The sequence below is a fragment of the Dermacentor albipictus genome, chromosome 1 (assembly GCF_038994185.2).
Source record: "Dermacentor albipictus isolate Rhodes 1998 colony chromosome 1, USDA_Dalb.pri_finalv2, whole genome shotgun sequence".
Classification (NCBI taxonomy): domain Eukaryota; kingdom Metazoa; phylum Arthropoda; class Arachnida; order Ixodida; family Ixodidae; genus Dermacentor; species Dermacentor albipictus.
In genome coordinates, this window is record NC_091821.1 from 23,337,083 (window position 1) to 23,364,873 (window position 27,791).

General features: G+C 45.1%; 2 protein-coding genes and 1 long non-coding RNA gene across 4 annotated transcripts in view; 1 reads left to right on the forward strand and 2 right to left on the reverse strand.

The window, feature by feature from the left end:
- LOC135920473 (uncharacterized) overlaps nucleotides 1-27,791 on the reverse strand; it is a 72,362-nt gene that overhangs the window by 21,370 nt on the left and 23,201 nt on the right. The window lies entirely within an intron of this gene.
- Nucleotides 1,202-4,983, reverse strand: LOC135920471 (uncharacterized). The gene is made up of 2 exons (XM_065454728.1): nucleotides 4,850-4,983; nucleotides 1,202-2,299 (listed from the first exon to the last, which is right to left on the reverse strand). Exon 2 carries the CDS (start codon nucleotides 2,137-2,139, stop codon nucleotides 1,558-1,560), a length of 582 nt encoding a protein of 193 aa, XP_065310800.1. The 5' UTR covers nucleotides 2,140-2,299; nucleotides 4,850-4,983; the 3' UTR covers nucleotides 1,202-1,557.
- LOC135920470 (high-affinity choline transporter 1-like) overlaps nucleotides 5,020-27,791 on the forward strand; it is an 81,924-nt gene continuing 59,152 nt past the window's right edge. Inside the window, exon 1 of one of the 2 annotated variants that reach the window (XM_065454725.2) lies at nucleotides 5,020-5,408. The gene's annotated coding sequence lies outside the window, so the exon portion shown is untranslated. The remainder of the gene's footprint in view (nucleotides 5,409-27,791) is intronic. The other variant, XM_065454726.2, reaches the window with a different exon arrangement.

Consider the following 27,791-nt stretch of genomic DNA (forward strand, 5'->3'; position numbering starts at 1 on the left):
GAAACAATGTCGGGGAGTACCGTAATAAAAATCTGCCCTCAGTTCCTCTCGACATACCATCAAGAAGTGCGGGACCGGAGCCAGACTTGCAAAGATTTCCGTTGGTAAGATCTCTCTTTGACAAAGCCAATAGGCATTTTGTAAAAGTGCTCACACCGGGTCTCAGTTTTCCTCTCACTGTTCTGACATATTTATTGGCTCAGCTAGGGGAAGCATTTTTTTACGATAGAACAATCTTTCTTTTGTTCAGACGCAAGTTATTTGCAGTTTTGTTATGCCACCCACCAACTGGCAGCATTTGAATAGCAGTGAATAGCGCGCAGAGTACGGGACAGTAACATTCAGACACGCACGAATAGTACGAGCGCTTGTACTGTTCGTGTGCGTCTGAATTTTGCGGCCCCGTCCTCTGCGTGCTATTCATTGTTATTCATCGCATGCACCAACAAGCCCAAAAAGCTACGCTGCTGAATAGCAGCATTTGCATGAAATTTCATTCAGCATCATCTGATAGGCGAGCTTATACGAACGCTTGGTTACATTCGTGCCAATCTTCGCAGTTTCATTCTGCATCCTTTTTAACCGTTAATGGCCTGACTCTGCGGTGTTTTGAATAGGCGGTAGGGCGTGGGATTAAGTTTTATGTTGATGTCGGATAAGTTATAGTGGTGTAATGTTTGGTGACTAGGGCCCCAATTTAGAAGCATGACTACATCAATTGAAATACCATATGATCGCCAGTAATTCTTACTTTTGTAACCATGGCGTAGACTTTTCTTCAATGTGGAATGCCTAAAACAACTACCTCGTCTTACTTGCTCGTTATGAAAATCGTAAGAAATAAACCATTTCTCGATGTATATGAAGTGAAATAAAATTTCTAAAGCTTGGCGTCTTCGTGGACATGTTCTGGACCAATCCCCAAAGTCTTGAACTGCTCTGGGCGTTATAGACTGCTAGAATCGTGAAGTATGAAGTCAATAAAGGATGTCTAAAACTTCACGATGTCTTCCGTGTTTTTCATACCCAGTTCTCAAAATATCCAAATTCTGTCGGCGTTGAAGACCACCATAATCGCTTGCGACCCAAGTCAAAGAGGCATCTGCTGAATAGGCGGTAAAGATCGGCAGGGAAGAAGTCACTCATGAGCTCTGATTGTCCGACTGCTCGTGGACAATCATTTAGTGCATTTAAGCAAGCCTTGTATTGTAAGAATGAACTTTAATGGGCACAAACTGTAGGAAATACATGGTAAAAACATAACAAAGCTTCTTGGTCACAAACTAACAAATACATGGTAAAAACATAACAAAGCCTCTTGGTTACATAGAGTCCACACTAACAAATGCCATTGAAGTTGCCCTCATTCACCTAACCGTTGCGGTTGCCGAGCTCTGCACGTCAGAAGCACTAACATACTTGGGCTTGTGCACTCTGGTTAACGGAATGGACATGTCTCTTCATGGCGACCAAACATAACAAAAAAGAAAAAAAAAATGTGATGGCTGAGGTCTGGACAGCCTCGGGTGCTTGGGTGAAGCCACCTCCGCCCCGGCATCACTCCTCGTTCTCTCCTTCTTCCTTGGCGTTGATCTCGTACTCCTTGAGCAGCTCGGTGAACAAGCTGCGCTGCTGCTCTCGGGTGGCCTCGAATATTTTCTCGTACTTGGCCTTGGACAGGGCCAACACGCTATGGAGATCTTCGGGAGACAGGGCCTTCTCGAGTTTCTCGTGGAGTAGCTCCAGCAGGCGCGATACCTGCACCTTGCGCATACGGTTGTAGTCCAGGTCGGCCAGCATGAGCTTGTAGCTGCACTTGTCCAGGATGCGAACGATGTGGCGAGTGTTCTTGATATCGCGGCACTCGACGCGGTAGTCTGGTGGTACGACCCGCGTGGCGCGGCAGCGTGCCAGGAACGCCGCCTTGTTGGCGTAGGCCGCCAGGTCAAAGATGGCTCGGAAGTACCGGCTCACGAGCTCCATGGGCCGGCGGCCGTAGGCCTTCCGCAGGTGCCGCTTCAAAGACGATGGGCTCAGCTGCTGCTGAGAGTCGACGGAGATATCACTGCCCTCCATCTTCGAAGTCTCGACCGGCTCCAGAGTATCTCCGCAACCTCCCTTGGCCAGGACATCCGCCATGGTGACTGCTGACGACCTGCTCGCTGCTAAAAATCTGAGGGATCTGATCGAACGTCCAGCACGCAGCTCGAGCCAGCTCCTGCTGTGCCACCGGCATCGATGCTAATGCTGCTGCCGCGATTGACTATGACGACGGCGAAGACGTTTGTCGCGCGCCAAACTGCATCCAGAAAAAAAAAAAGCACCAGACACGACTCCAGGCGAGCCCCCCAACCTTGTCCCTGTGTTGGTTGCTTGTGACAGTATCTGAGCGTGCGCTACAATAAAATGTGCTGTAATAGAACTGCCTGAGACACAAAATGACGTTTCAGCTGCGCGTGATTCTTTTGTTCAAAAATTACGAAGCTCGCTACATAGAGGGATTAATAAGCTTTCATATTTTCTAATGTCGTAGTGTTGCAACTTGCAACGCTACGCAGTTGAAGAACAGTTGAAAAAGCAAGTTGAAGAAACCATGCGGACCCAACGCAATGTTAAAACCCCACTGACGTGAAGCTCGTTAGCTTCGCGTCAGTAGCGGATGACTCGTCACCTGTAGCTCTTAGCTCTGTGCCGCGAAGGCGACGTATGATACTTGTCGACAGAAGGATGTTGATGAAAGGTGCGTGCGCAGAGAAGTACGACACACATCTAAATATATGTAAGGCTTCCGTGCCCATCGGGAGATAGTGGTACAAACCCATTCTGCGAGATTGCCCAAGAATGGGCACATACCTAGTGGGCTATGATTCTGGGATATCAAATGTGAGAAAATCAAAGAAGCCGTTCAATATCATGTACTGTTCCATTGAGCGGTGCGGTGCGTGCGATACCCATTAGCCGACATTATACGTGCAGGTTTTATGTCGTTATGTATTTTCTGGCAAAGATATGTTGCAGCGCGTAAGAAAAATGAAAAGAGGTGCAGAGACAAAAGGACGACATAAAAGGTAGAACATTGGCCAACCCTCTGCCTTGAATTTATTCTCTGATTACTTATAACAGAAGTGCGCTCATTGGCACTTGTTTATGGGTCAAAATTTCGCGCTATATAAGCGAGTGCATCCGGTGGCACATACCCAACTGACCAGAATACGGGCAGCCTAAATATAAAAATAAAATAAAGAGGAGCAATTCAATAGCATGCGTGGTTTCACAAAGAAGTCTGTGGGCGTTAGAGCTACATATAGCTGGCATTGTACACGTATACGTGTACATGCTTTTTGTCGGGATTTATTAAGGCGAAAGGATTTCTAGGCTCATGGTGAAGTTTGTGTCAGCAGACCTGACCGCCGGAGTGTCCGCCGAAGCGTCATCACGCCATTAGAAGACATATAAAAGACAGATTAAAGAATGAAAAAGGATTGATAGTGACAGTTAGTGAATGATAACCTTATAATAGAGATTGGTAGAGATTAATAATGACTAGTAATGACTAATAATGACTACTAATGACTACGAAATGACGAATATGTCTAACAACGGCTTGAAATGACCACAAGTGATTACAAATGACTAAAATGCTTAGTAGTGAGCAGTAATGACTAATAATGACTGAAATGACTTGTACTGACTAGTAATCACTATGAAATGACCGATATGTCTAACGACAACTTTTAACGGCAATTAATTAGAAATGACAAAATGCTTACTAATAACCAGTAATGACTAATAATGACTGAAATTAGATGCAATAACAACTAATGACTATGCTATGACGAACATGCCTAACGATTTCTTGTAATGACCATAATTGTCTACAAATGAGTAAGAATGCTTAGTAGTGAGCAGTAATGGCTAAAAGAAAGAAGGGAAATTGAAGAGGCAAAGAGAAAGAGGCGAATGATAATAGGAGGAAGAGTAGGCTTTCGCCGTTCACCTCTTAAGAGAGATCTTAAGAGACCCTGTAATATTTGTCCGACTGCGCAGAGCAAAGGGACTCTTACTGGCACTAACTTGCCGGCAAATATTCAGGGTTATACGGTGGCGTGAAAGAAGAAGACGTCATCGGCTGAAGGTAGACGTAAATCCCTCTCATGGATATGAGCCAGCCATGTCTTGAGACCACAACGACAACAACCTAGCCTTGCAAATTAATGCTCCGCCCGGGCGTATCCTTTTAACACTTGTAATGCTGGTGCCGTGAGACGACTACGTTCATTGCACTCCACTAAAGAACGTCCAAGTATATAAGGGAGTGAGCCATACTAGCAGGAGTGAGGCATTAGACATAAAGCAGAGGTTGCATGCCTATACGCTGCGTAAAGGCCGTACCGCAGCCGTTGAACCGCCCATGACTACCGCAAGTTGCACCTTCGAGTAATTTTTAGCGTGTCATTCGCTCAGAAGCTCGGGATCGCTGAGGACCTTAGCAGGAGATGGCTATGGTAAAAGTTCGAGACCGGAGTCAAGTGCTTCGACACGCGCTAAACACGCAGAAGCATGTGGCAAGGACTGCTCTACGAATTCTCGACTACAGCAGTGCTATAGCTGATCCCCGTTAACTAGCCGAGCGGGAAGACAATGTGAGGAAGCCAGACGTGGCTACTTGTCATTCTCCGAAAACAAATGGAGAGGTGAGGACGCAACTGCTCTCTTCTGACATGATACTCTCACTCGCTTTGTTCATTGCATGCACAGAGGTACTAACATTCCGAAGGGACAGAGCCCAGAAAAGAATTGGAAATAAAATTAAAAAAAAAGAGGGCATGCTTCGGGGCTGTACGCTCACTTGTTACTTCCGTAGACAGCTTACGCGCGCACACCTCCCAGCGTTCGGGGTCGCTTCCTCTCGCTCTCTTGCCGCAACACAGGCTCCACCGGCAGGATGCTTTCCGGATTGCACACGCGTTGCTTTCGCTCGACAGAGACCGGCTGGGAAAGTACGGAGGCTGTTTGCCATTCAAGGCAACGTACGTTTCGCTCCTCCCTCGCGCGTTTTTGTTTTTGATTCGGACCCTTTCTCTCGCGCTTGAGCATTCTGGCCGCCGGCGTCGTCGGCAGTGGCTGAGAGCCAGATCGTTCCAGTCACCCGCCGGCAAACGTGCCGGCAATCTGCCGGGATCAAGGCGAAGTGCTCAGACCAAGGCGGTCGAGTTGACCAACGCCAACGTTCTCGCAAATGGACGCGCGGACTAACGCAAAGTTTCGTCGGACACAGAGCTCGGAAAGGACACCGTGCCCTGAGCCGGCAACTGTCGTCCACACCTTTCTCGAAGCGTGTATGAATATGGATTCATAACATCGTGGACATCACAGCCATCATCACCTCCGTCGCACAGGCAATAGCGGTAAGGAAAATGTGGAGCGCACGCGGAGCAGGGTTCATTCGCCCTACTCTGGAGCAGCCACGTGAGGGTGCGTGCATACGCGTGCGTATGCTAATGTTGCGCATGTGTGGCACGTGAGAGTTACTGCTCCTTGATCGTCAAGTCACATGATGACGCTATTGACTTCATCGAGCATTTGCTTTCTAACGTGTCTGCGCCGAAGTATCCGTATCGGCGCTGTCTCCGACAATGACAAGTAACGTTGAGGAGCATACTATGTTGGGCGAGTTGGTGCATAGCTGTTGGAAGCGCTGTGGCGGAAAGTAAAAACACACCAGGAAAAATGAAGGAGACAGGAAAAGCGCCACTCAAATTTTTTTTCTTGTGCGTTTCTACCTTGCGCCACAGTACCTCGAAGGACAAACGTGCGGTGGCATCTTTCTTTCGTCAGAATGCACCCAGCGCAACAAAGCATGAAATCCGTAGGAGCCAGTGGGCCACTACACTTCGTGTGGTTCTGTTGGGGATGTCCTTGCAATAAAATGCTTAGGTTGGATTTTTCGCGGAATGTAGGAGCCTGGTGTACCTTGTATGTATGATCAAATTGAAAGGTCAAGGAGCTTGCTACACCAGCTGTCGAGACCTTGAGGCACATCGCCAGCAACGAGCATTAGATGCAAATGTGGCGATTGCTTGCTTGTCGGCGCAGGTTGCCGTTATAAGCTTTGACGTTGCGCAATTGATGTACACTCATCAGTTTTCTATGCATATCTATCGCGTTTTATCGTTTGTAAACCGTGGAGGGGAAATGCTTATCAGGACCTCTATTTACATCCCTTGGGGGCTTTCCAAGAAACTGTTTCACTTCGTGGCTTGATATGCAGTTACATCTGTGATACGAGCTCCCCCCCCCCATTGTAATGTAAACCGAATGGTTCACCTCAATAGACAAAACGAAAACAGGTGGGGGGTATCTGTTATGGCTCTTCGCTGCCTGTGAATAGAAAAGCCATTTTATCAGTGTTACTGTATGTGCATGTGTAGTATAGTCTGTTTTGCATCTCACCGCCTCGCGTACTTCCACACATTGATCATGTAGTTCATGGCTGTCCGTCTAACCATTGCCCGAGCGACTGAAAAACATGCATTGACGTATTTTTTTTATTATTTTGCTAGACACACTATGGTTGAATCATACTTTCCCACCTCCTGATTTTCTTTTGATTTCGGAACAATAAGAAGCACGTTTTGCCGTGTACAGTCACGCAGGCAATATTGAGAAAGCGTCGCATAAGTTATTCGGTGGGTTCATTTTGAGTGTGCCGTTGGTGTCGAAGTGAGCTTCACTGAAATAATCATCCGACAAACAATCACATTGCACTGTTTTTGTGACATATTTGGGTCGTTTCCCTTTCGTTCTTAGAAGTTGTATTCTACACGTGTCTGCATATGTCTAATTGGTGCGATCCACCTAGTAAGGAAACCTGCAGTATACCCGTAGTTCCGGAGCTCGTGTGGCGCGCGTCGTCTCGCAGTAAATATACGTCTGCCTGCCCGAGGCTCCGACTAACGCACTTTAAGAGCGCAATTTCGTCAATCTTTGCAAAGTGTCTCGCCGCACTATTTTCTCAGGCTACTTTTCTAGAAGCTAAGGAAACGGAAGTCGCAACATTCGGAGGAGTGGAGGGCGTGAATCGCATTCCGGAATTCATATGAACGCATGAGCTGGAGGCAGACACACCGGCTGCCGCACCCCTGTTGTCGGCATCCGACCTTTCGCCTCCTCGGCGACCAACTCATTTTGTCTTCCTCTGTACATTTAAAATCACTGGCACTGCCTGAGGTACGAGTAATATGCCTCGGCACGAGATATAGTCAGGTATTATACGGTTGAATACGACGTTCGTCCTTTATTGTAGCGTTCGTTTTTTATTATACCTTTCAGGAATCGACAGGGTAAATGTTTAGCATTATTTTGGAAAATGTCATCGAATTCAGTTTTAGCGATAAGAGCAGAGTTGCTAAATATATATGTCTCACAGAGGTGAAACTGTACTGGGTCTAACAGAGCTTTCAGAACGACAACTTGAGAGAATCGTAAACAAAACCACTAGTATTTAAAAAATAAGTTCCAGTCATTAGTGAAAACGTACTGAGATCTCCTGTGTGGGTATGTATATATCTTTAGAAAGGTTTGTAATGATCAGATATGGGATCGAACACGCGTCATCAGTTTGTCGTTTCACTTTGTCTTTTCCATAAATACATGGAGAAAACCCACTACAACAGCTCTCGATTTGGTGGGCACCAGTGCATTCGTGCCTTGTGTCTTCTTTTGCCATTTGTATGCCGATGAGGCGTTTAACATGACTGCTTTTAGCTTCCTAATTTTGGGCAGGGCCGGGTTTGTTTTTATTTTGTGCTAGTTCCGGTGGAATTTCGCTTCTCTCTGACGCTATGGGGTAAGTACATATCCGATCTTCTATTTGTGAGCTCGAGGCCTCAGCTTCCCCCGGGAGCCTGCTTGGAGGGGGTGGGTCGAGATCTCCTGATCTCGTGTTTTCACGTCATTTTCGCGCTACGTACCATGTCGTCAAGAATGATTATTGGTCTGACGAAAGCATAATAGCTATCACGAGACTGTATGTTCTAGAACCGCGGGAACATGCGATATTTTCGTAGTTGCTATAGTATGATGTCTCGTGGTCAACTCTGTCACTTGGGTTAGTTTGTGCGCTTATTTCTTGTATATTATTCTTTTGTTTCGCCTCTGTCAAACAGTCATAGTTCCAACTCGCGCATCTAACACTTTCGACCTTGTTCTGGTTTCAAATCTTGATATAATTCAATCAGTGCAGTACATAAAAGGGCCTAGTGACCACAACCTGATTCTGTTCGACGTTTCCGTCATGGTTCGCAACCGCTAACTTTTGACAAAATTTATACGCGACTACAACAAAGACAATTTGACAGAAATAAACGCTGAACTTGAAATTTTCTATCACTTCTCCCGATCGGCATATTCTAGGTCCGCCATACCTGGCCCTCATGCCATAAAATATCAAACATTCAATGTTCTAGGTCTGTAGATCAAAACTGGTTACTATACAAGCAGAAAATTCTTGATCTTATAGACGCTCATGTACTACTAATTTGCATAAACGGCAACGTCAGCAGGCCCAGGTTCTGTAATAACGTCAGAAGATTATCGAAAAGAAAGAAGCGTCTATTCCGAGACGCTAAACGAGTAAATTCTAAGGATAAATGGGAGAAATACTTGGAGTGCTTGCAACAATATAGGATTCGAATAAAGAGTTCAAAAAGAAAATTCTATCATGAGCATCCGTTGAACGTACCCCTTCACAGTGACGCTAAAAATTCTGAAACATACTTTCACCGAAAAACAGCGCACAAACCAACATACCTCTAATAATCCTGATGGATCCCCTGTTCCTCCTGAATACCAATCCGATGTTATGAACTCCTACGTTAGTCCTCTTTTTACTCGGGAATCCCCCTTCCCCCTACCTCTCTATCAGATTACAGTTTTGTCCAAATGGATCCTGTACTATTTACCGCTGATCGAATTATGAAACTTATAGATGAGCTCAAAGTAGCCAGTGCACCAGGTCCCGACTACATTCCATCAAAGGTACTGAAGAATACTAAACTGGTTTCCAGCAAAAGTCTACAATTTGTTTTTATGCAATGAATTCGTCACAGTTCTATTCTTAAGGACTGGAAAATCAGTAATGTTGTTCCTGATTTCAAGTATGGTAATGGTTCTGACGCGTCAGACTACCACCCTATATCGCCTGCATCGTTTGCAAACTCTTAGAGCACATTATATATTCAAATGTTGCATCCCACCTCAATAAAAACTCATTTTTATTTTCTAAACAACATAGTTTCCGGCAACGTCCGCCCTGTGATACGCAACTGTTTGAACTTAGAATTGATCTTCATCTCAATATGGATTTTTATTTTCAGACAGACGTGAGCTACCTCAATATCGATAAAGCTTTCGACCGCGTAGCCCATATTCGTTTAATCTCAAAGCATTCTTGACTTCACCTTGACCCTCTAATACGATCATGGATTGAGTGCTTTTTGACTAATCATTTACAGCTCCCTGTTATTGATAATCAGGACTCTAAAACTTGCGACGTAATGCCAGGTGTTTCTCAAGGTTCGTTTCTTGGTCCTCTCTTGTTATTGATATTTATTAATGATCTCCAAAATGATATGTTCTCTGCTACCCGACTTTTTGCAAATGACTGCGTCCTTTATCGAAGAATTGCTTCCCGCAGTGTTCAATCTAAACTTCAGGAAAATTTGCATGAAATTGTGAATTGGTGTACTTCATGGCAAATGTCTTTAAATGTCTCTAAATGAAAATTTATGCAGGTTTCTCGTAAAAGACTTAACGTTACCTATAATTTTCCCCTTAACTCCGTTACTAACGAGCAGGTTGATTGACATCGCCATCTTGAAGTAACAATCACGAGCAACTTATCTTGGTCAGACCATATACTCAAGCTCACTGCCGGTACTCCCAAGTCCCTCGGCTTCATCTGAACATTCCTCGATCTTTCTCCCCATTCCATTAGTCAGCTAGCCTACGAAACCTATATCAGCACAAGACTCCAGTATGCGTCCGCCACCTGAAGCCTCCATCAAACTTATTTAACCAATGCGTTTGAAGCAATTCAAAATCGAGTTTCATGGTTTATCACTTCCCTATGTCATAAAAATATTAGTATTACCAACATCAAATCATCCCTCAGTCTTCCATATTTGTCCATGCGCTGCAGGTTCAGTCGCATTTTTCTTTTCCTCAATATACGCTATAATTTTCCGGATATTCATGGTGCTCTCCTGCTTTCTCTTAATCGAAATACCTGCCGTGTTTTCAATTCCCGTAGTTCACAGCGACTTCGAAATCCTTTAACCAATGCTTTCTACCAAATACTTTTGAAGATTGGAACAAACTTCCTGAGTCTATTGTCACTGAGTCAAAATTCAAAGATGGTCTAAAAGCCTTTCTCATTGTCTAACTGTCTTGTGCGTCTTGTTTTTTATTTATTGATACTTTTTTCTGGGCATGTGTTATGATACATTATCTCTTATTTCAAGGTTTCTTAGGTATGATTTTCTTTCTGCCATCAGTCCTTGACTATGTTCTATCTTTTCAGTGCATTTTATTATCCTTACACTTACGTTATTTTTGTTATATCACGCACTGTATAATGTTTCATGCTGCCTCCATCCCCTTGTAATGCCCCATTGGGTTATTTAAGGAAAGATAAATTAGTATTATGATGAAGATGATGTGTGACCACTGTATTGTGATCTACAATAGTTGCATCTTCGTATCTTTTCTTGATGGTATGCACATACCAGTGATGTTGGCGTGCCCCGGAACAAAGACAGTCCCCGAAAGTGTACCTAGAGAAGTGAAGTTGAACAGTAACCAGCCTGAAAACTATTAGCGATTGTTGATAGAGAATAGTACATTTTATAATTCGCTTTTACAGTATCTGCATGAAGCGAATCCCCGTGCTTATATATGTGTGATTTGATCCCGATATTATTCCGGGGGGCAACTCAGGGAAATAAAAAGAAAGGCCGCTCATTAATGGCCTTGATTACCTCCATGCTGCCATATAGATATTCACTATGGCTTGTGTTATTATGCGGATTTTAGAGGCCTTCTACGGCTTTCTGGACAGCTTTAGGTTGAATTAGCGTTGTCGTTTTATGCCAGTGCAGTGAGTGTCGCATGATCCTGCGTGTTGACATGATAATATGCTGTTGCGGTGCGGCATATCCGATGCTGCAGCTCTCTTTGCGCAGGATGTCTACTAAGTTCGCGTTCCTCTGTGTCCACCAGCTTTTTGCGTGTTTTTTCTGTTCTGTCCGTTAAGCGTTAATTTCCTTGTCCGCGAGAGCGTGATAGCTGAGACTTGTTCATGATGGCTCTGACCTATATCCGTCCTTGTGCCCGCGGCCTGTCCTTGGCTTCCGTGCATGCAGGAGCGCCTGTACATTGCGCCTATTGGAGTCTGGGGAACTGGTTTCCCGAGTGCTAAAAACAAAAATAAACTGCGGTGTCTAACTTCACGAAACTGCACAGCGGGTTGCGAGTAACGCTGTAGGGGAGGGCCTCGGATTAATTTTGACCACATGGGGTCCTTTACACGTGCACCTAAACCTAAGAAGGCCTACACGAGCGTTGTTGCATTTTGCCCCATCGAAATGCAGCCGCCGTGGCCGCGAGTCGAACTAGCGACCTCGCGCTCAGCAGCAGAATGTCAGCCACCGCGGCGGATGTTTCTTGCCGAATTCTCGGAGGGCGCTTTCCATTGGTGAGAGTTGAGCGTAGCTTTGTAGCTCTTCATTTCTTGTGTGTTGCGGAGGCCTGTAATTTCTCGGACGGCGACGTTATACACGCTTTTCAGCTGTAATATTCTGCTATGCTCTTTGGCGAGGATGTAATCAGAAATCCCCTACGATATTTTAGATGGTAGCGTCATCTCAATAAGTCTTGCTGAAGTTTAGATTCGTGCACCTTTGTTTCTGTGTGCTTAGTAAGTCATAGATTAGGTTTCCGTTGCTGCCGTAGTTGTAGTCATGTCGGCGGGTTTTCTTTTCTTTGATAACAATGGCCAGGGCCGTGATGTGCCTAGCATTCTCTGACCACGCAACTGTAGCGAAAGCTGTGCGCTTTTGGAACGGACCCGTATAGGGGAAAATCGTGCCTTCTCCGCGGACATACACAATCCAGTGTGCTTGAGGGCGGTCTCAGTTACATGCAGGGCTGTCAGCACAATTCTTTTTACCTCGCTTCTTAACGTATGGTTTATGTGTTGTCCATAACGTAATGGTTGTCGGCACTAGTGGTGAACCAGACTTCGTGCATTCTGCTCTTTTTCCAAGAAGACGCGAGTTCTATGTCGAACAGGATTAGGGATTCGAAATGTCAGGATTCGAAATGTCTTTGATACCCCGATTAACCCCGATTCTGTTCTTGCGCCACCCGCTTTCTTGGTTGCTGGGCCGAACTTCAGTTAGTATGTGTGGTCCTCGAAGAAAGCGTTAACGATGGTTGGTGATCTCGTTGCCCATCCATAACGTCTAATTATCTTAATGATGGTATCGTGCGTGTCAGGCACGACGCTCATTAGATATCTTTAAGTTCACAACCAATAAAATATCTGGCCTTGTACATTTCGTGATTCTGTTCTTCGTGGTAAGAAGTAAGAAGCAGCTGCATTGTGTGCTAAGTTGTTTCTTGAACACTGTTCTGAAAGGATGAAAAAAAATATTGTTGACATTCCAGATAATGTGAGATACGTTTTGTCGTCATCTCTTCCACCAGTTTGCATACAATTCAGACCAGTGAAAGCTGCTGTAGGTTGATTAGTTGGTTCGATCTTATGTGTTCAGTATCGATATTACTCTCGAGTGTTTCCATTCTCCGGTATCTCTTTTCTGCACAATGTTCCAGGTCCAGGTGTCTGAGAGGCCCGGTACTCGGCCACTCATATGCAAAGACACTGCCTTCTTATCTTCCTTTCTGCCGATACGCTTACGTAACGGCTCTATTATCGCGATCAGGGAAAACCAGCCAATGATGGCTTTAGCTTCAGTTACACCCAGTGTATACTGAGACGCAATGGTCAGCGAATGATTACGAGAAAGTGGAATTCAAGAAAATGCGAACATGTGTGTTGCGAGGCCTCTTGAAGGGGACCAGGCTGCACCACAGGCCGCATCAATTACGTCACTATCTGCAAAATCGCGGTCCAGACAAACTATTGTGTAAATGGTTTCCCTCGTTACGCTCCCCTACTCCAATCCCACCAGTGCTGACGGCCATTCAAGCGCCATCAAACTGCTCTTGATAGTTATGGTGCGATCAGCAGTGATTTCCTTCCTTTTCTTTATATTATTATTTATTTTAATAAGCAACAACCGATTACTGCTCTTTGCTGTGCCTAATAAAAAAAGGGAGATTTCATCCACCAGGGCACATTATGCACTGCCCCGGCTACTTCCTCACAGCAAACGGGCACCAGACGATGCACCATTTGAATGAGAAATTGCCGAAACCACGCTTATGTAGCTACCGGGATGGCAACGACGAGATACCACACGTGGAGAGGCCCCTCCATTTGTGAACAGAGAGGCCGTTTCGAACGGGCCAGCAACGACCGCTAGAGACACACGGACTCAGCGTTCCTCGAGACCGGATAGGGCAGTGATTATTCTTTCTTCTATCCTGTTCCTCTGTCATTCGTCACACTGAATAGCCATTTCTGGCGATACGGTGGCGTGCAAACGAATGTTGAAGAGTTTAAAAAATGTAGTTGAAAAGAAAATGAATCAGTGTTACCCCCGTCCATTTTATTTGAAATGCGGCATATATTGCTCTTACCACGTCCGTCCTGGGTCAAGGTGGCGATAACTTGCTATCGTATGGGCGCCAACACGCGTGGTTTTACGACCGCTTTTCTTGAGGGCTGTTCACACGTCAACATACTATATGGCAGATGCGCAATTTTTTGTAGAAAATTCTACAAAAAATGCTACAAATTGCTATTCGGGACATATCATCATCATCATCATCATCATCATCATCATCATCATGTTTACGCCCACTGCAGGGCAAAGGCCTCTCCCATACTTCTCCAACTACCCCGGTCATGTACTAGTTGTGGCCATGCCGTCCCTACAAATTTCTTAATCTCATCCGCCCACCTAACTTTCTGCCGTCCCCTGCTACGCTTCCCTTCCCTTGGGATCCAGTCCGTAACCCTTAATGACCATCGGTTATCCTCCCTCCTCATTATATGCCCTGCCCATGCCCATTTCTTTTTCTTGATTTCAACTAAGATGTAATTAACTCGAGTTTGTTCCCTCACGCAATCTGCTATTTTCTTATCCCTTAACGTTACACCTATCATTCTTCTTTCCATAGCTCGTTACGTCGTCCTCAACTTAAGGAGAAGCCTTTTCGTAAGCCTCCAGGTTTCTGCCCCGTACGTGATTACTCGTAACACACAGCTGTTATACACTTTTCTCTTGAGGGATAATGATGACCTGCTGTTCATGATCTGAGAATGCCTGCCAAAGGCACCCCAGCCTATTCTTATTCTTCTGATTATTTCCGCCTCATGATCCGGATCCGCCGTCACTACCTGCCCTAAGTAGATGTATTCCCTTACCACTTCCAGTGCCTCGCTACCTATCGTAAACTGCTCTTCTCTTCCGAGACTGTTAAGCATTACTTTAGTTTCCTGCAGATTCATTTTAGAATTAATTTTAGAATTTTTAGATTTTTGTGGACTTATATCGTAGCACGAAAGACTGCTATTACATTTTTTTCAGTTTTTACCTTGTGTGTGTCACGTCCATTGCTCTGCGTTCTTGGCTATTCCCGATGGGCCTGAACATTCTCTATATATAAAAGGATTCGACCTTCTGAATTCCCGCTGGACTGACCCGGCTGCGCCAACTTTATCCTTTTGGAGATCAGTTTTTGATGTGCTCAGACGTCAGCATTGTTGACAGTCAAATATATGTACAGTATTGACATTTATTTTCGTAATAACAGTTGACCTTCATAATTTTTGTGGTTTGTTTACTTTTACCTCCTTAAATAATCTAATGCGGTTTAACAAAACTTTATTTACCCAGGATGTTTATTCCTGATTAGAAAATTTCTGTTTCCCCATGAGTACGTCACACAGAATAAGAGAATGGATCTCTACATCTACTGCCGCCAACAGTGGACCGAACTTCGGTATAACACCGCACGAAACTGCCAGTTTTCTTTTTTTTTTTTGCTGTAGATGCATTATTTCTTTAAGTAATATCTTCGCATTCGCTTTTGTATTCCGTTGCTCACATTGGGAATTCGCTGCACTTGGTTATCATAAGCACTATTTCGCATACCCATCCGCCCGCGCCTGCATCATTAATTCGCCTATATAGAGGAGCGTCTCATGCTGAGGAAACCAAACATGCGTAAGAAGACAAATTGATCACAACACAAAAAAGAAAATAAAGATACATGTAGTGTATGTTGCTGCGCAGTGAACTCTCCGAGCATAACGGAGTTTCTCCACGATCGGATCGGATGATGCGGTCGCGAAGGATGCAGTTGTGCCCTTTCAGCTCACTCAACGCTTTGCGCAATTCGCGCGTCGTGTGGGCTAATCTTACTGCAATGCTCACATTACAATGATTCTAGAGATGAAAATTAGACTAGCGGCGAGCGTGCTCGAGCCAGCAAGTAATCACTTCCCGCAAGAGTGCCAGCGACTTCGTAACGTGCCAGCTTGTTGCTCCTCAAGTGGCAGCAGCAAACCAAAGAAGAAGCGGTAGAGAGGACAGCAGAAAAAGTATCGATCGATCAGCCGCTGCGGCAGGCCGACAGGCACTGCTACCGCAGGGGGCGTTGACTGATGTCATTCTGCTTTAGAGTAGACGTAGAATAGTCGTACATTCAGTTGCACACAACGTGTTTCGCAGTTTATGCTTGAACTTCATTAATTTATATACTCATAATTTATCTCACGTCTGGCGAGGTTAGGGTTCTATGTGTTTCAAAGCACGCTCGTTTCCCCGTAGAATCCTTCACTTGTCTTGAAGCTACCAATAATGAAGTAGACACAAGTAATGAAAACAAAACGTAGAAACTGAAACAATCAACTGCTATGTAAATTAGTTTTTTAATAAATCTAAACATACAACTAATAACTAGTGGTGTTCGAATAGCGATATCTCCGAATCGAATACCTGCATTTGAGAAAAATTACCTTCGTATATCAAATCAAATATTATGTACGCTTCATTCTAAGCAAAGTGAGATACAAATTTTTTGTAGAGTCTGTATGATAAAAATTGAGGCTTACTTGCGTTATTTCACACGTGTACATAATGCCTTTTTCAAGTAGGCGTCCGTTCAAGAAAGCAGCTTTCGAATGAAAAAACAACTGCTTTCACTTACCTGGCACACCGTGACTATGACTAATGAAATAAGAAAACAGAACGTCACCTGCTTCACGCAGCACGCTGAAATGAGTGGATATTCAATGAAAGAGAGAAGCGTTGCATTACAGCACCACGTATTGTAGTAAAGGTGTATAAATAAGGAGAAATGGTTAAATAATTGCTTCACCTAAACGGAAACATAACTAAGTATATAGACGGCCTAAAAAAGAAGTCATTCTTATTGAATGACTGCAAATTAGTAAACAAGAGTTATCTGCCCCGCGCACATGCTCAGTCGCCCCTGCGCAACAACCGCGACTTTCATGCAGAAGGGATCATTCGGAACATTCCTCAATTGCATCTACCTCTCCCTGGTGAGGCTGCAATAAGTGTTATTATCTCTTATATTCCAACAGAGGCGAATATTCGAAAAATCCCAATAGTGAATTCTCGGATCAAATGCGGTTCAAGTACGAATTAAATAAGTCCTGTTCGATTCGTATTCAAAAAAGAAATGTTAATGTGGCACACCCCTACCACTAACCGAAAATTTCAACGTCGCAAGCAGCCTGAACTATGCAGCGCCACGTATTAATTGCTCAAACAGATTGTTACACGCGTTGGCGGCAGTGCTTTCTGAAACACTGCCGCCAACGTGTGTAACTTTGTTTTGTCGCCAACGACGAGGTAATATGCACGAAGCGCGACATTTCAAACACTGAAGATGTCATAGGCGACTCCCTGGAACATGATAACAGGACACATTTGTGCATCATTCATTGACTGGCGAAGTCCCGGACGCTAGTGGGCGTCGAGGAAACCGTGCGAGAATTCGTTTTGCAGTTTACTTAAAACAACGTAGAACGAAGAGATTGTAAAGATCGGAAGAAAGGTTGGCACGCTTGAGCAGGGGACAAAAGATATACCGAGCACAGAGATTGACACGATACACCTTCCTCCTCAATTTATAAGTTCGGTTGAACTTTTTTTTTCGGCCATTGGCTCACCTTTGAAAGTTTCTCGTGTAGCTTAAGCGACGTGGGGGCCTAACTTGCCACTGTGAGCTTCTTAATCTGGAGAGAGTCACTTACACCCTCACATTCGTTGAAGATTGGCGCGCTGATGGGGCTGCGCCAACCTGGGATTCAAGTAACGTCCTAGTCGTGACTTGAATAATCGTCTGAGGCTCGCCGGTGGAATCCCTTATTTCTCTTCTGCAAGAGTTGGCGAGTTAGCCGTTGTGTCCTATTGTCTTTCGTTCGAACGTAATAGGATATGGGCCCTGCTGGTGCTATCACCTTGACTTTGAGTAACCATGCGCCACTCTTCCCGAGTACTAAGGCGTCCCCGTGGGGGCGTAGAGAAGATGTACGGTAGATGCGTGGGCGGTTTGTGCTTCTTCACTTGGACAATTGGCTGGTCTGGAAGGTAGGTTGGGTAGCGGGGTGAGCAGTGCACGTCCTTGAAGTAGCCGATTCTCCAGGATACAGGCCATACTCCAGCGACCTCACCCCGTAAGGTAGTACACCAAGCCAAAAGCCATATTTAGACTCTGACGTTTTTTTTTTCTTTTTATAACCTGCACGCCTTCATTCCGCCAGAACATTTGACTTCGGAAATTGCGGGCTAGATGTGACGTGCGGGATGTCATACAATTTTGCGAAATGGGCAAATTTACGACTAAACTGTCGTTCATTGTCTGTGCATACCTTGACGGAAATGCCGTATCTTGAAAACATTGCTCCGAGCCTTTCAGTGGTTGAAGATACTGTGGTCTTGTGCGGCAGTCCGACTTCTGGGTAGCACAGGCTACTGCATACTAAAGGATATGGACATTGATGCGCTACCACGTTTAAGTAGGGGTTGGACACATCATTAGTGGTTTTGACGGTTGCGTGTGTGCGCGCTTCCCACAAAGTGCAGATTTTTGAATAACAGCTTCAACATCGCAGTCAATGTCTGGCCAGTACACGAGCTGTTGCATCCTTGATTCATATTTGCTTGTACGAAAATGATCCCCCTGAATGCATTTTAGCATATCAAGCCGAAGGAACTGCACGAAGCACGAAGCACGAAGCACGAAGGAACCACATTTGCTCCATATTCTGTTCGACACCGGCCTTCCTTCAGTAGTCAACGACTTTGATTTGTGGATCGGACGTGGTCTTTCGTGCAAGTCAAATCGCTGTTTTTTTTTTTCTCTTACGGATGCCGCCACGACGGTAAGGGCATGAACTTCGACATGACCAGGGCCGGTATTTTGTAGCGATGCCTTTTCCGATTCTATGCTTTTTCAGGCTTTTCGTGCTTGGCCCGTGGTCAGAGCGACGGTCTGCCCACATTATCAATGGGATCAGGCGGCCGTGTGTGGTGGATGATAAGAATAGCATAGAATAAGGCATAAGGCATAAGTACAAAATAGCGGCCCAGTCTCCACCTCAGTGACATCACCAGCGTCCAGTGCTCTTGAAACCATGTCCATCCACTGCATTTGTTTCCGAGGAATAAAGTAGCGTGTAAACGTACCTGAAATAAAAAAAAACGCTGCAACTCGGTCGGCCTATTGACAATGTGCTAGTTTTCTTGGAGATATCTATCAAATGTCTGTGGTCAATTTCAAGTAGCCGCGGGCGACCATATACGAAAGGGGTAAACTTCTCAGAACGAAAAATAAGGACAAGAAGATTTTTTTTCTCTTCTGGAGTAACATTGCTTTGCTTCTGTAAAGCTGCTCGACGCGCACTCTACCGGCTTAACCTATTCTCATGGCTCTGCAGTAGAATGAGACCAATACCGTTTTGGGAAGCGTGTGATGCTATTTTTGTTTGCTTGCGACAGTTTTAGTTCGCTTGTGGCCGCGCACTTCAGTCATGCAGAAGCTGTCCCTATGTAAGAAGCGTGCTAAGCCATATGTTGCCGGCGTGGTTGGCATGGTCTATGATATTCCACTCACTACCGGTAGGATTTATATTGGTCGAAAAGGCCGCTGCGTTTGTAACACAACTGAAGTACGAGGTTTCAGTCAAGAACAAGATTTCTGCACATTTGCCTGCGCACTCTGGTTTCTGCACATGCGAGCCAAGTTCATGATACATGCGAAGCCTTTCTAATGTCCGCATGCTCGGCAAAAGCAAATATGTTTTAGCACGTGATTGAATGAAGGCATATAACGTCAGAAAGAAACAGGATATTTGTATCCGCGATACCTCGGTGGTCATGCGCAGCCATGAATATTAATTATTCGCGTGTTTCTCAGAATAAGAATGCGTTTTGTCAATTCAATGTTTATTGCTATGTGGTCTTTTATTTCTGCACAAATATGTTGGCGCACGCTATCACCTTCCGTATAAAATGTACAGGGTCGTTCAAAATATGTGCGAACACGGCGAAGCGTGGCCGCGCTTCGCGGAGCGTCAGCGCATCCGGCGCGGTCGCGCATCGAAACAATGTGGCGCAGGCGCACAGGAGACTGGAGGCGGTGCTTCGTGTCGTCTGCTACAGCGCGGAAGCGCACCGTGCTTGCTTTGCTGGGAAGCGCACCTAAATGTGTGCTGGCAGCGCCCAGACGCGCCGAGATGGCATTGTCGCATTTTACTGACTGCAGCGCGTTCGTTGGTTCCGCATACGGCAACTCAGCAGCATGTGTTCGCAGTGGAGCATTCTCGGTTAAATGCAGGTGTTGTTTCAAATTTCTCAGCTCTAGTCTGGATTGGTTTATGCTGTTAAATGCCCAAACGTGACTCACGCTATCGTAGATGTCGACGTAGTAGACGGATCTAGATCATTCCGACCGCCACGATTCTTACCATGCACGGATATAGCGCAATTAAATTACCGTCTTTCCTTCCGCCTCACAGACACCTTCACAGACTTCCTTCCACCCACCACTCACAGACTCACGAACCTTTGAGTCTGTGAGTGGTGGCGCTGGCTAACACTCCCACGGTTCTACTAGGACACATAAATACCCAAGAAAGTGGATGGGAAAACGGCGCCGCGGTAGCTCAATTGGTAGAGCATCGCACGCGAAATGCGAAGGTTGTGGGTTTGGTTCCCACCTGCGGCAAGTTGTTTTTTCATCCACTTTAATTTCCATTAATTTATCGTTTCTTTATTTCATTTATTAAGCACAGGTAATTTCCCCTATGTTGTCCTTGGTGTCAGTGTTTGTTGGCCTTCTTATGATAAACTCCTCGACTGTCACACCGCTTTTATTACTGAGGCAGCATAAGAAATAAGCAAGAAATGAAAAAGTGGCATCACTACTTTTAAAACTGACAGCTTGACGTTTGTCAGCCGATGAACATAAAGAATGGGCTGTGGATCGTGCTTCATCCAAGATCATCAAGAATCATCCAAGAAATAATCCAAGAATCATGCACTAGTACAGAGCACTCGCTTAGCTTGGCACTTATTTGCAGCAGCTTATCAGCCGCGCCAGCGGATGAGAGATTGCCGTGCCCAAGCTAACTCCCTCTGCCAGTTGATACCCTTCCATAGGACTGAACAACGCGCTGCAGTCAGTAAAATGCGACAATGCCATCTCGGCACGTCTGGGCGCTGCCAGCACACAGTGAGGTGCGCTTCCCAGCAGAGCAAGCACGGTGCGCTTCCGCGCTGTAGCAGACGACAGGAAGCCCCGCCTCCAGTCTCCTGTGCGCCTGCGCCACATTGTTTCAATGCGCGACCGCGCCGGATGCGCTGACGCTCCGCGGAGCGCGGCCACGCTTCGCCGTGTTCGCACATATTATGAACGACCCTTACCTGTACTCTGAATACAGTTAGATGAGAGTAGCGTTCTTTGCTGTCCTTTCGTTTTATTACTTGTTTCCGCGTCTTTTACACCATAAGAAGTATGAACCAATTAACTAGCCCAGCAACAAGCATAGTGATAACCAATGCTTACGGTTGAGTGATTCGTAGCAGCAGGATGCTATATCAAACAGCGCACGTGAAGGTGAGCGGTGCATTTGCACATGGTAACGGATTTTACTGCATTGAACAGATGCCAAATGAACCAGTCAGCATATGTTTTTATATATACGCGCCTTAGCCTCAGTCATGCGGTAGACGCCGAGTTATACTCACGATCTTCGACTAGCTGCGAAGCCCGACTGCGTCCTTTCCCAATCTCAGGAAACATCCCATAGGATTACCTAACGCGATTACCTGTATTTGGAAACTCCACGCACTTAGTTTGGTGGCCATTTCTATACTTTTTCACGCCAACTTGAGATACTGGATATGTGACACTGATATGTGCCTGAAGAGACAATACGCTAATAGACAACTTGGGTGATTGGATAAGTGCAACTGCGCATGCGCCACTGGGTATATGCAAGGACTAGACAGCTTCGGCCATTGGGTAAGTGCAACTGGTCATTGGACACTGGCTACGTGGACATTCTTGGCCAATACTCCAGAATGGGTGTGCGCCACTGGACAGACAAAAAGAACAGGAGGCAAGAAGTGAAGAAGTCGGCAACACAAAATTTAAGAAGTCATCTGCACAGAAGCGAAAAGGTCGGCACTTGCAGTGCAGTGAACGGGACGTGCAGACTTAGACCAAGCGCTGTGTCAGTCTCAGTGCTTCGTCTGTCTCAGTCTCCACGTCCCGTTCTTTGCGCTGTTACTCGTTTTTTTTTATTTATTTTTTCAGACATGTACCATCCGACCCAAGTTAGCACTTTAGTGCAATATATTTGTGAATATCTTAATTTTGTTATTGTAATGGGTCAATTCAATTGATATCATTCGTCCTAGCCCCTTACCATTTCCCGTGTATTTTTGGGAAGAAGTGATGCATGAGCTATGAGTTGCTGCAAAGAAAAAGTATTGACAGCTGAAGGGTCGTATACTAACGGTGTAATGCGTCATTTCTTGCCCGCTGAATCTAGGGGGCTTTTTCTCAAAGCGTAATTGGAAGTCTTCGCGGAACTTCACTTGAGGTCTTCAAAAAGGTTTTCAGTGGGCTTATTAACGAGTGTGCGTCAGGGCGCATGAGCATGAGTGCCTGATCAAAAATATGACTGACCCTGCATGCGTAATAAGAGCGAGATGTATTTCTTCTTATTTGTTATGCACGACCAAAGCAAAAATTGGTCCTACTATAATGCTATAATAATGCAAATTCTTGCTATAATGTTATTTCGGTTGTTGAAACTTGTTCCTATATGAAGTGTTTTATTATTAGCTATTTGTTCAGAGTCATACCTTGTACTTTGACCATTTGCGTATTATAATATTTAATAGGATTTTATAGTCACAAGTGCCATGTGTGGTCACTGGCAAGTATCATTTAAATCGTTCTCGTCATGTTGCACACGAGGTCCCAGTTCAGTTTAGAACTACGGGACCTCAATCTTTGTGCGTGTGCATATCTTGTAATTCCTATACTTCACTACTGAGGTGCATAAACTGATTTTTATTCTCATAAACAGTTTAGCATACAAGGTAGTGCACTTGCATGACACACCAACTATCAACTGATACTTTGTACGCGATTAAACTTGAGATGGTTGCCGAACGAGGGCGTATTGGGTGGCAGGATTGAAGTGGTAAATTTCGTGAAACAGACAGAATCCAGTAATTTGTCGGCGCAGTGAAAGGTCGGGCATGTTTTGGGCAGTTTTCATTGCGGTAACGCTAGAAGCACGGGAATAGTCCAAGAAAATGAAGCTAGTGGAACGATTTTGAATTGCCTCAATATTATGAGTGAGAGAATAAGTATACTCACCCCATATTGAGGACGCGCATTCAAGCTTGTATCTTACAAAATGTTCGTAAAGAAAGCGCTTCAGGTTAGTAGGAGCCGAGAAAAAGTGCCGCCGTAAATAACTAAGGGTGCGATTGGCATTGCTTACAATTCTTTTAATATGAGTTTTCCAAGGAAGCTTATAATAAATGTACAAAACCAAGCATTTGTGAGAGAAACGTTATTAAGTACGTAACCAAAATAAGCAGCACTGTAAGACTGCTGGCAAGTCCTACTGCCTTTGCATTCTGACGTATAAAGTTTCATTGACCACTTATTGCACCAAGAAGAAATGCTGTCGAGATAAGATTCCAAAATAATGAGGTCAGTAGGATTTGAAGTTTCGCATACTGCACGCGGTTAGACAAAAAGCATTCAATCAATTTAGCAATATTGGAAACAAGGTTAATACATGTTCAATATATATATGGCTAATATATGTTCAATATATATATATATGGCTTCATATGTTTAACTAATGTAGACAACTGAATACCAGTCAAATACAACAGCATTCATGCGAAAGTAATCACAAAAATCAATATCGGGAGTTGCAAATTGTGAATTGCTCGAAAACGCAGACTAAAATACAGAATTCAGCACAACACAGCAACTCTGTTTCGTTGCAGCTAAATCGTCTTCGGCTACTATATCAATTGACTTCCCATCTTCCCCTTTGCTTACGTGCCAGATTTTCCGCGGGTTTGTTAACAACAAAGATGGAAAAGTTGTCTCAAAACAAGTTTCATTTGGGTGAGGCAGCCCGCCAGAGTATTCGCAATCTGCGTAAAAAAATTTCACGTCTTCGGGATTCTATCCCGGCTACGCTTTCGCATATGCTATGGGAGTGCCCAGCACAGTACGCACAGACTAACACCACGACTCTCTCGTCGAGGTTGCATGAGGCTCTGCGGAGCTCCACCCTCGACGACCAAACCTGGGCGACCCAGCACGCCCGCGAGGCGGCGGCGAGGCAAGCCCTCGACGTCCCTTCGTGGGAGGCGTAGGCCCGGCCATCATAAAGTGCTGGTTCTACAATAAAAGTTTATTCCTCCTCCTCCTCCTCGGGATTCTATGAAAGCATCCCTTTTCTATAAATGCATTTTTGTGATTATTATTAAGGAATCACTTCAATGTCGGGGTAATCCAGGCCGACCGGGTGTCTTTTTTAACTTTCCGAAGCAATACAAACCGGTTGGTCTCACAATTTTCTATTCCTTTAAATATAAGCCAGTTTTTATGAACCGACCTTTCTGGGAAATTCAGCTGACATTCTTTAGGAACATTTCAAGTTCAGCATGAATGGCGATGTAAGTGGTTCTGGCGTAGTCTTTGGTTGCCTGCTCAATTTGCTCTTGTACGGTAACATGTTAGAGAGATTAAAGTGAATGGCGAGATGCTCGCTCAAACCAGGCAGCAGAGAAAGAGTGTCGATTAAATCCCAGTGCGCGATAAGCACTAATTCTAATAAGTTAGCGCTACGATTAGCAATGTGGGCAGGATTTAAAACAAGTTGATTCAAATGGAAAGTAACGTATGCGATCAGCAAGAAAGCACACTCAGAAGATGCGGCATTTGCCATCAGAAATTGACTGTGCCAACTTATGCTCGGGACGTTAAAATCGCCCATACAAATGCCGGAGAAGACATAAATCTAGCCTGCAAAGTACTCAAGATATCCTGTTAATGTGAAGAAAAACCGGGGTGCTCTGGGTGAGCGATAGTAAGCACTGATAATGACGCCTTTGTGATTCAGATGTGCGCATGTGCACACTATATGGTTCAAGCATAGTGGCAATGAGTACATGAAATGAAGCCAGTTCACCAGAACCCGCAATCAAAACTTTTCCATCAGAACGAACATCTTGATCAGATCTGTAAAAATTACAGCTCTTTATTCCATAACTCAATATTTCACGACTGCCGATTTGGGTCGAAAGCCATATTCGAGTAATGACCACAACGTCAGCTTGGTATGGGTCGATTAAAGCCAACAATACATCTCATCTGTTAAGAACGTTTCTTGAGTTGCAAAGTAAAAACGAAAAAATTTTAGAGCGCAGCTTTTAGGCGCCCGTTCAAGCGGTGAGCGTCGGCGTCGGCGTAACTGAGCGAACGAGCACAGCAAAAGATGAAAGCGAACGCGGAACGCAGCGGGGGTTGAAAGCCGCGAGGAGGAAAGCGGAGAGGAGGGTGCAGTGGAACCATGAGCTGGAAAGCTGAGGAGGGTGTGGCGAAAGCGTGAGAAGAAAAGAAAGCGTAGGGCGGCGACCATGGCTACGAGATGGCGCCAGATATAGCGAGCGTCGTCCGGGGGCGTCTGTCGGCGGCGGCTGCTGCGAATCGCGTCACCCACACCCTGCCTCTCGCGATCTCCGATTAGCGAGGCAGTCGCGCTGCACTGTTTTTGTGAGTGACAGCACTTTAAGTTTATCTAGCTATGAGAAAGAATGGCCAGTAGTTACCGCTTAAATATTTCAAAGGCTCTTCTGATATATTTACTTCATTATGTGTTTAAAAAGTGTGCGACAAGAAGCGATGTTTGTTACGAAATCATATTAACTTTGTATTCTTTATGCTAGTGCTTATCTGTCGGTCAAAATACCGTCGGTTTACTTCCTGCAAGTCTTTCTCACTACTCACTACAATCATTATGGTCTGTTAGGGATACAGTAAATGACAGTCGTCAGCAAGCAGACACACTTTAGAAACATACCAGTGCAATTATCATTTATTCATATTACAAACAAAATTCACACAAGTACTGAAGCGCGTGCATGGGAAAAAGGAAAGAAAGAAAGAATATGGCCTCAGCACCTTGGGCGTGCAGCACAGCATCCTACAACTACGCGCTGTCCTCCTAGAGCACATTAGTACATAGCGCTAGAATTACATTTACAAAGAGCAGTGGCTAGCTATCCAGCTTGCCAAACGCGCAGTCAGTCAGATGGCAATGAATATATTAGCGCAGTGGTCCATTGTACTCTCTCACAGGTGCACGGGTACACGAGATCTACAGTCACACATACTTTCAGTCAGATATGCGAGAGGATTTTTATTTTTTGTTTCCTTCTTTAGCGACATGAAGAAAATAAGCAAGCAAGGTACCATCTGCAAGCCAGCCAGAAACATTACACACGTCAGCCAACATGTCTTCCGCTGCTAAATGCAAATTTGCAACATTGAAGCTGAACATTAGGAGAATGCTATGTTGGGCTAGCTGGTGCATAGCGCAAAATTAGTATAACAGTAATAAATTATGGGATCTTACATGCCAAACCACCATATCATAATGTGTCACGCCGTATTAGGGCACTCCGGATTAATTTTGACCAACTGAGTTTATTTACCGCGCACCCAAAGCACAGTACACGGGCATTTTTGCATGTTGCCCCCATTGAAATTCGGCCGCCGTGGCCGGGATTTGGGGACCTATAACGTAAAACTATTCGAATATGTTTTTATTCCAATCTCCTTACGTCAAATTTGCGTAACCGCCGATGCAACCATCGGGCGGTGACCAGCAGCGTTGCCTGAACAGCTCAATCAAACGCTCTCTTAGTTTATACCAGGTCACTTTGCTTTCAAGACGAATAACACTGCCTACATTCAGCAGTTTTTCGTTTGTAATTGGCTGCCAGGAGGCGAGGAGCACGCTTAAGTGGAAAGGGTTTCGATGGGGCCGAGCCAGTGCACTGAACATAGATACCTGGATGAAGAGGGTGGTACCGGCGCCTGCGGTTGGTCTGCTTCCCCTTATTTCGCTTGCGGTGGCTGGAAGAAAATCGCGCCGGCGTGCAACGGAAGGTTAAGAATGCCGCCAAAACGAATCCTCAACAAGGAAGAGTTGGCAGAGCGATTTCGTAAACGTGCCGAAAGTGCTCGAAAGCGCTGCACGGCAACGCAAAAAGCTTCATTATACGCAAATAAACCCATGCTCTCCGGCAGGTGCGAGTAGCCAGTGCCTGAGCGATCAGCGGCAGCCGTCTTTTATTCCTTTCGGAAGGGGCAGCCTGCGGCTATTCAGAAGAAAAAGAAGTTTTGTTCGGCATATTAATGCATCGTTAACGCGTACACGTCACTTTGACGCGGTAAGTTTTCGCGGTTTTGTGACGTCGCGTGACAGGCACGGGAAGTGAGTGCAGCCCGAAAACGTTTGACCAATAGCCTAGGGCTAATGGTGAAAAGGTGTCGAATGAGAAATAACTATTTTTCTTTTGTTCGGTCCAATCATGCATAATCATTGTGTACGCGTCATATGAGATGGGGAGCTATCGCGGTTTTCGTGACGTCGCGTGACCGACAGGAAAAGTGGGGGTAGTCCAAAAAAGTTTTTGTCTTATCGCGGAGGGCTGATTGAAGAATTGGAATAGAAAAGTTTTTAAAAGCTTTACGTTATAGCGCCCTTGGTTTCGCGACCTTAGGCTTAGCAGCGCAACGCTGAAGCTACTACGTCACCCCGGCGGGTGAGCGTAACAGTAATGTGCGGCGCAAGGTTAAAATCGACGGAAAAAACATTTCTGTGTGTCTCCTCTTATTTCTTCTGTGTATTTTAACCTCGTACCAGACATGCTTCTTAAGCTGAACGTGATTAGGTGTCAGTGGCTCATACAATATTGTGGCTTCATCATTTAGTCATAGTCGAGCCA

Excerpts from the sequence above, each read along its gene's own strand:
- LOC135920471 (XM_065454728.1), bottom strand. The coding sequence starts at position 2,139 with ATGGCGGATGTCCTGGCCAAGGGAGGTTGCGGAGATACTCTGGAGCCG.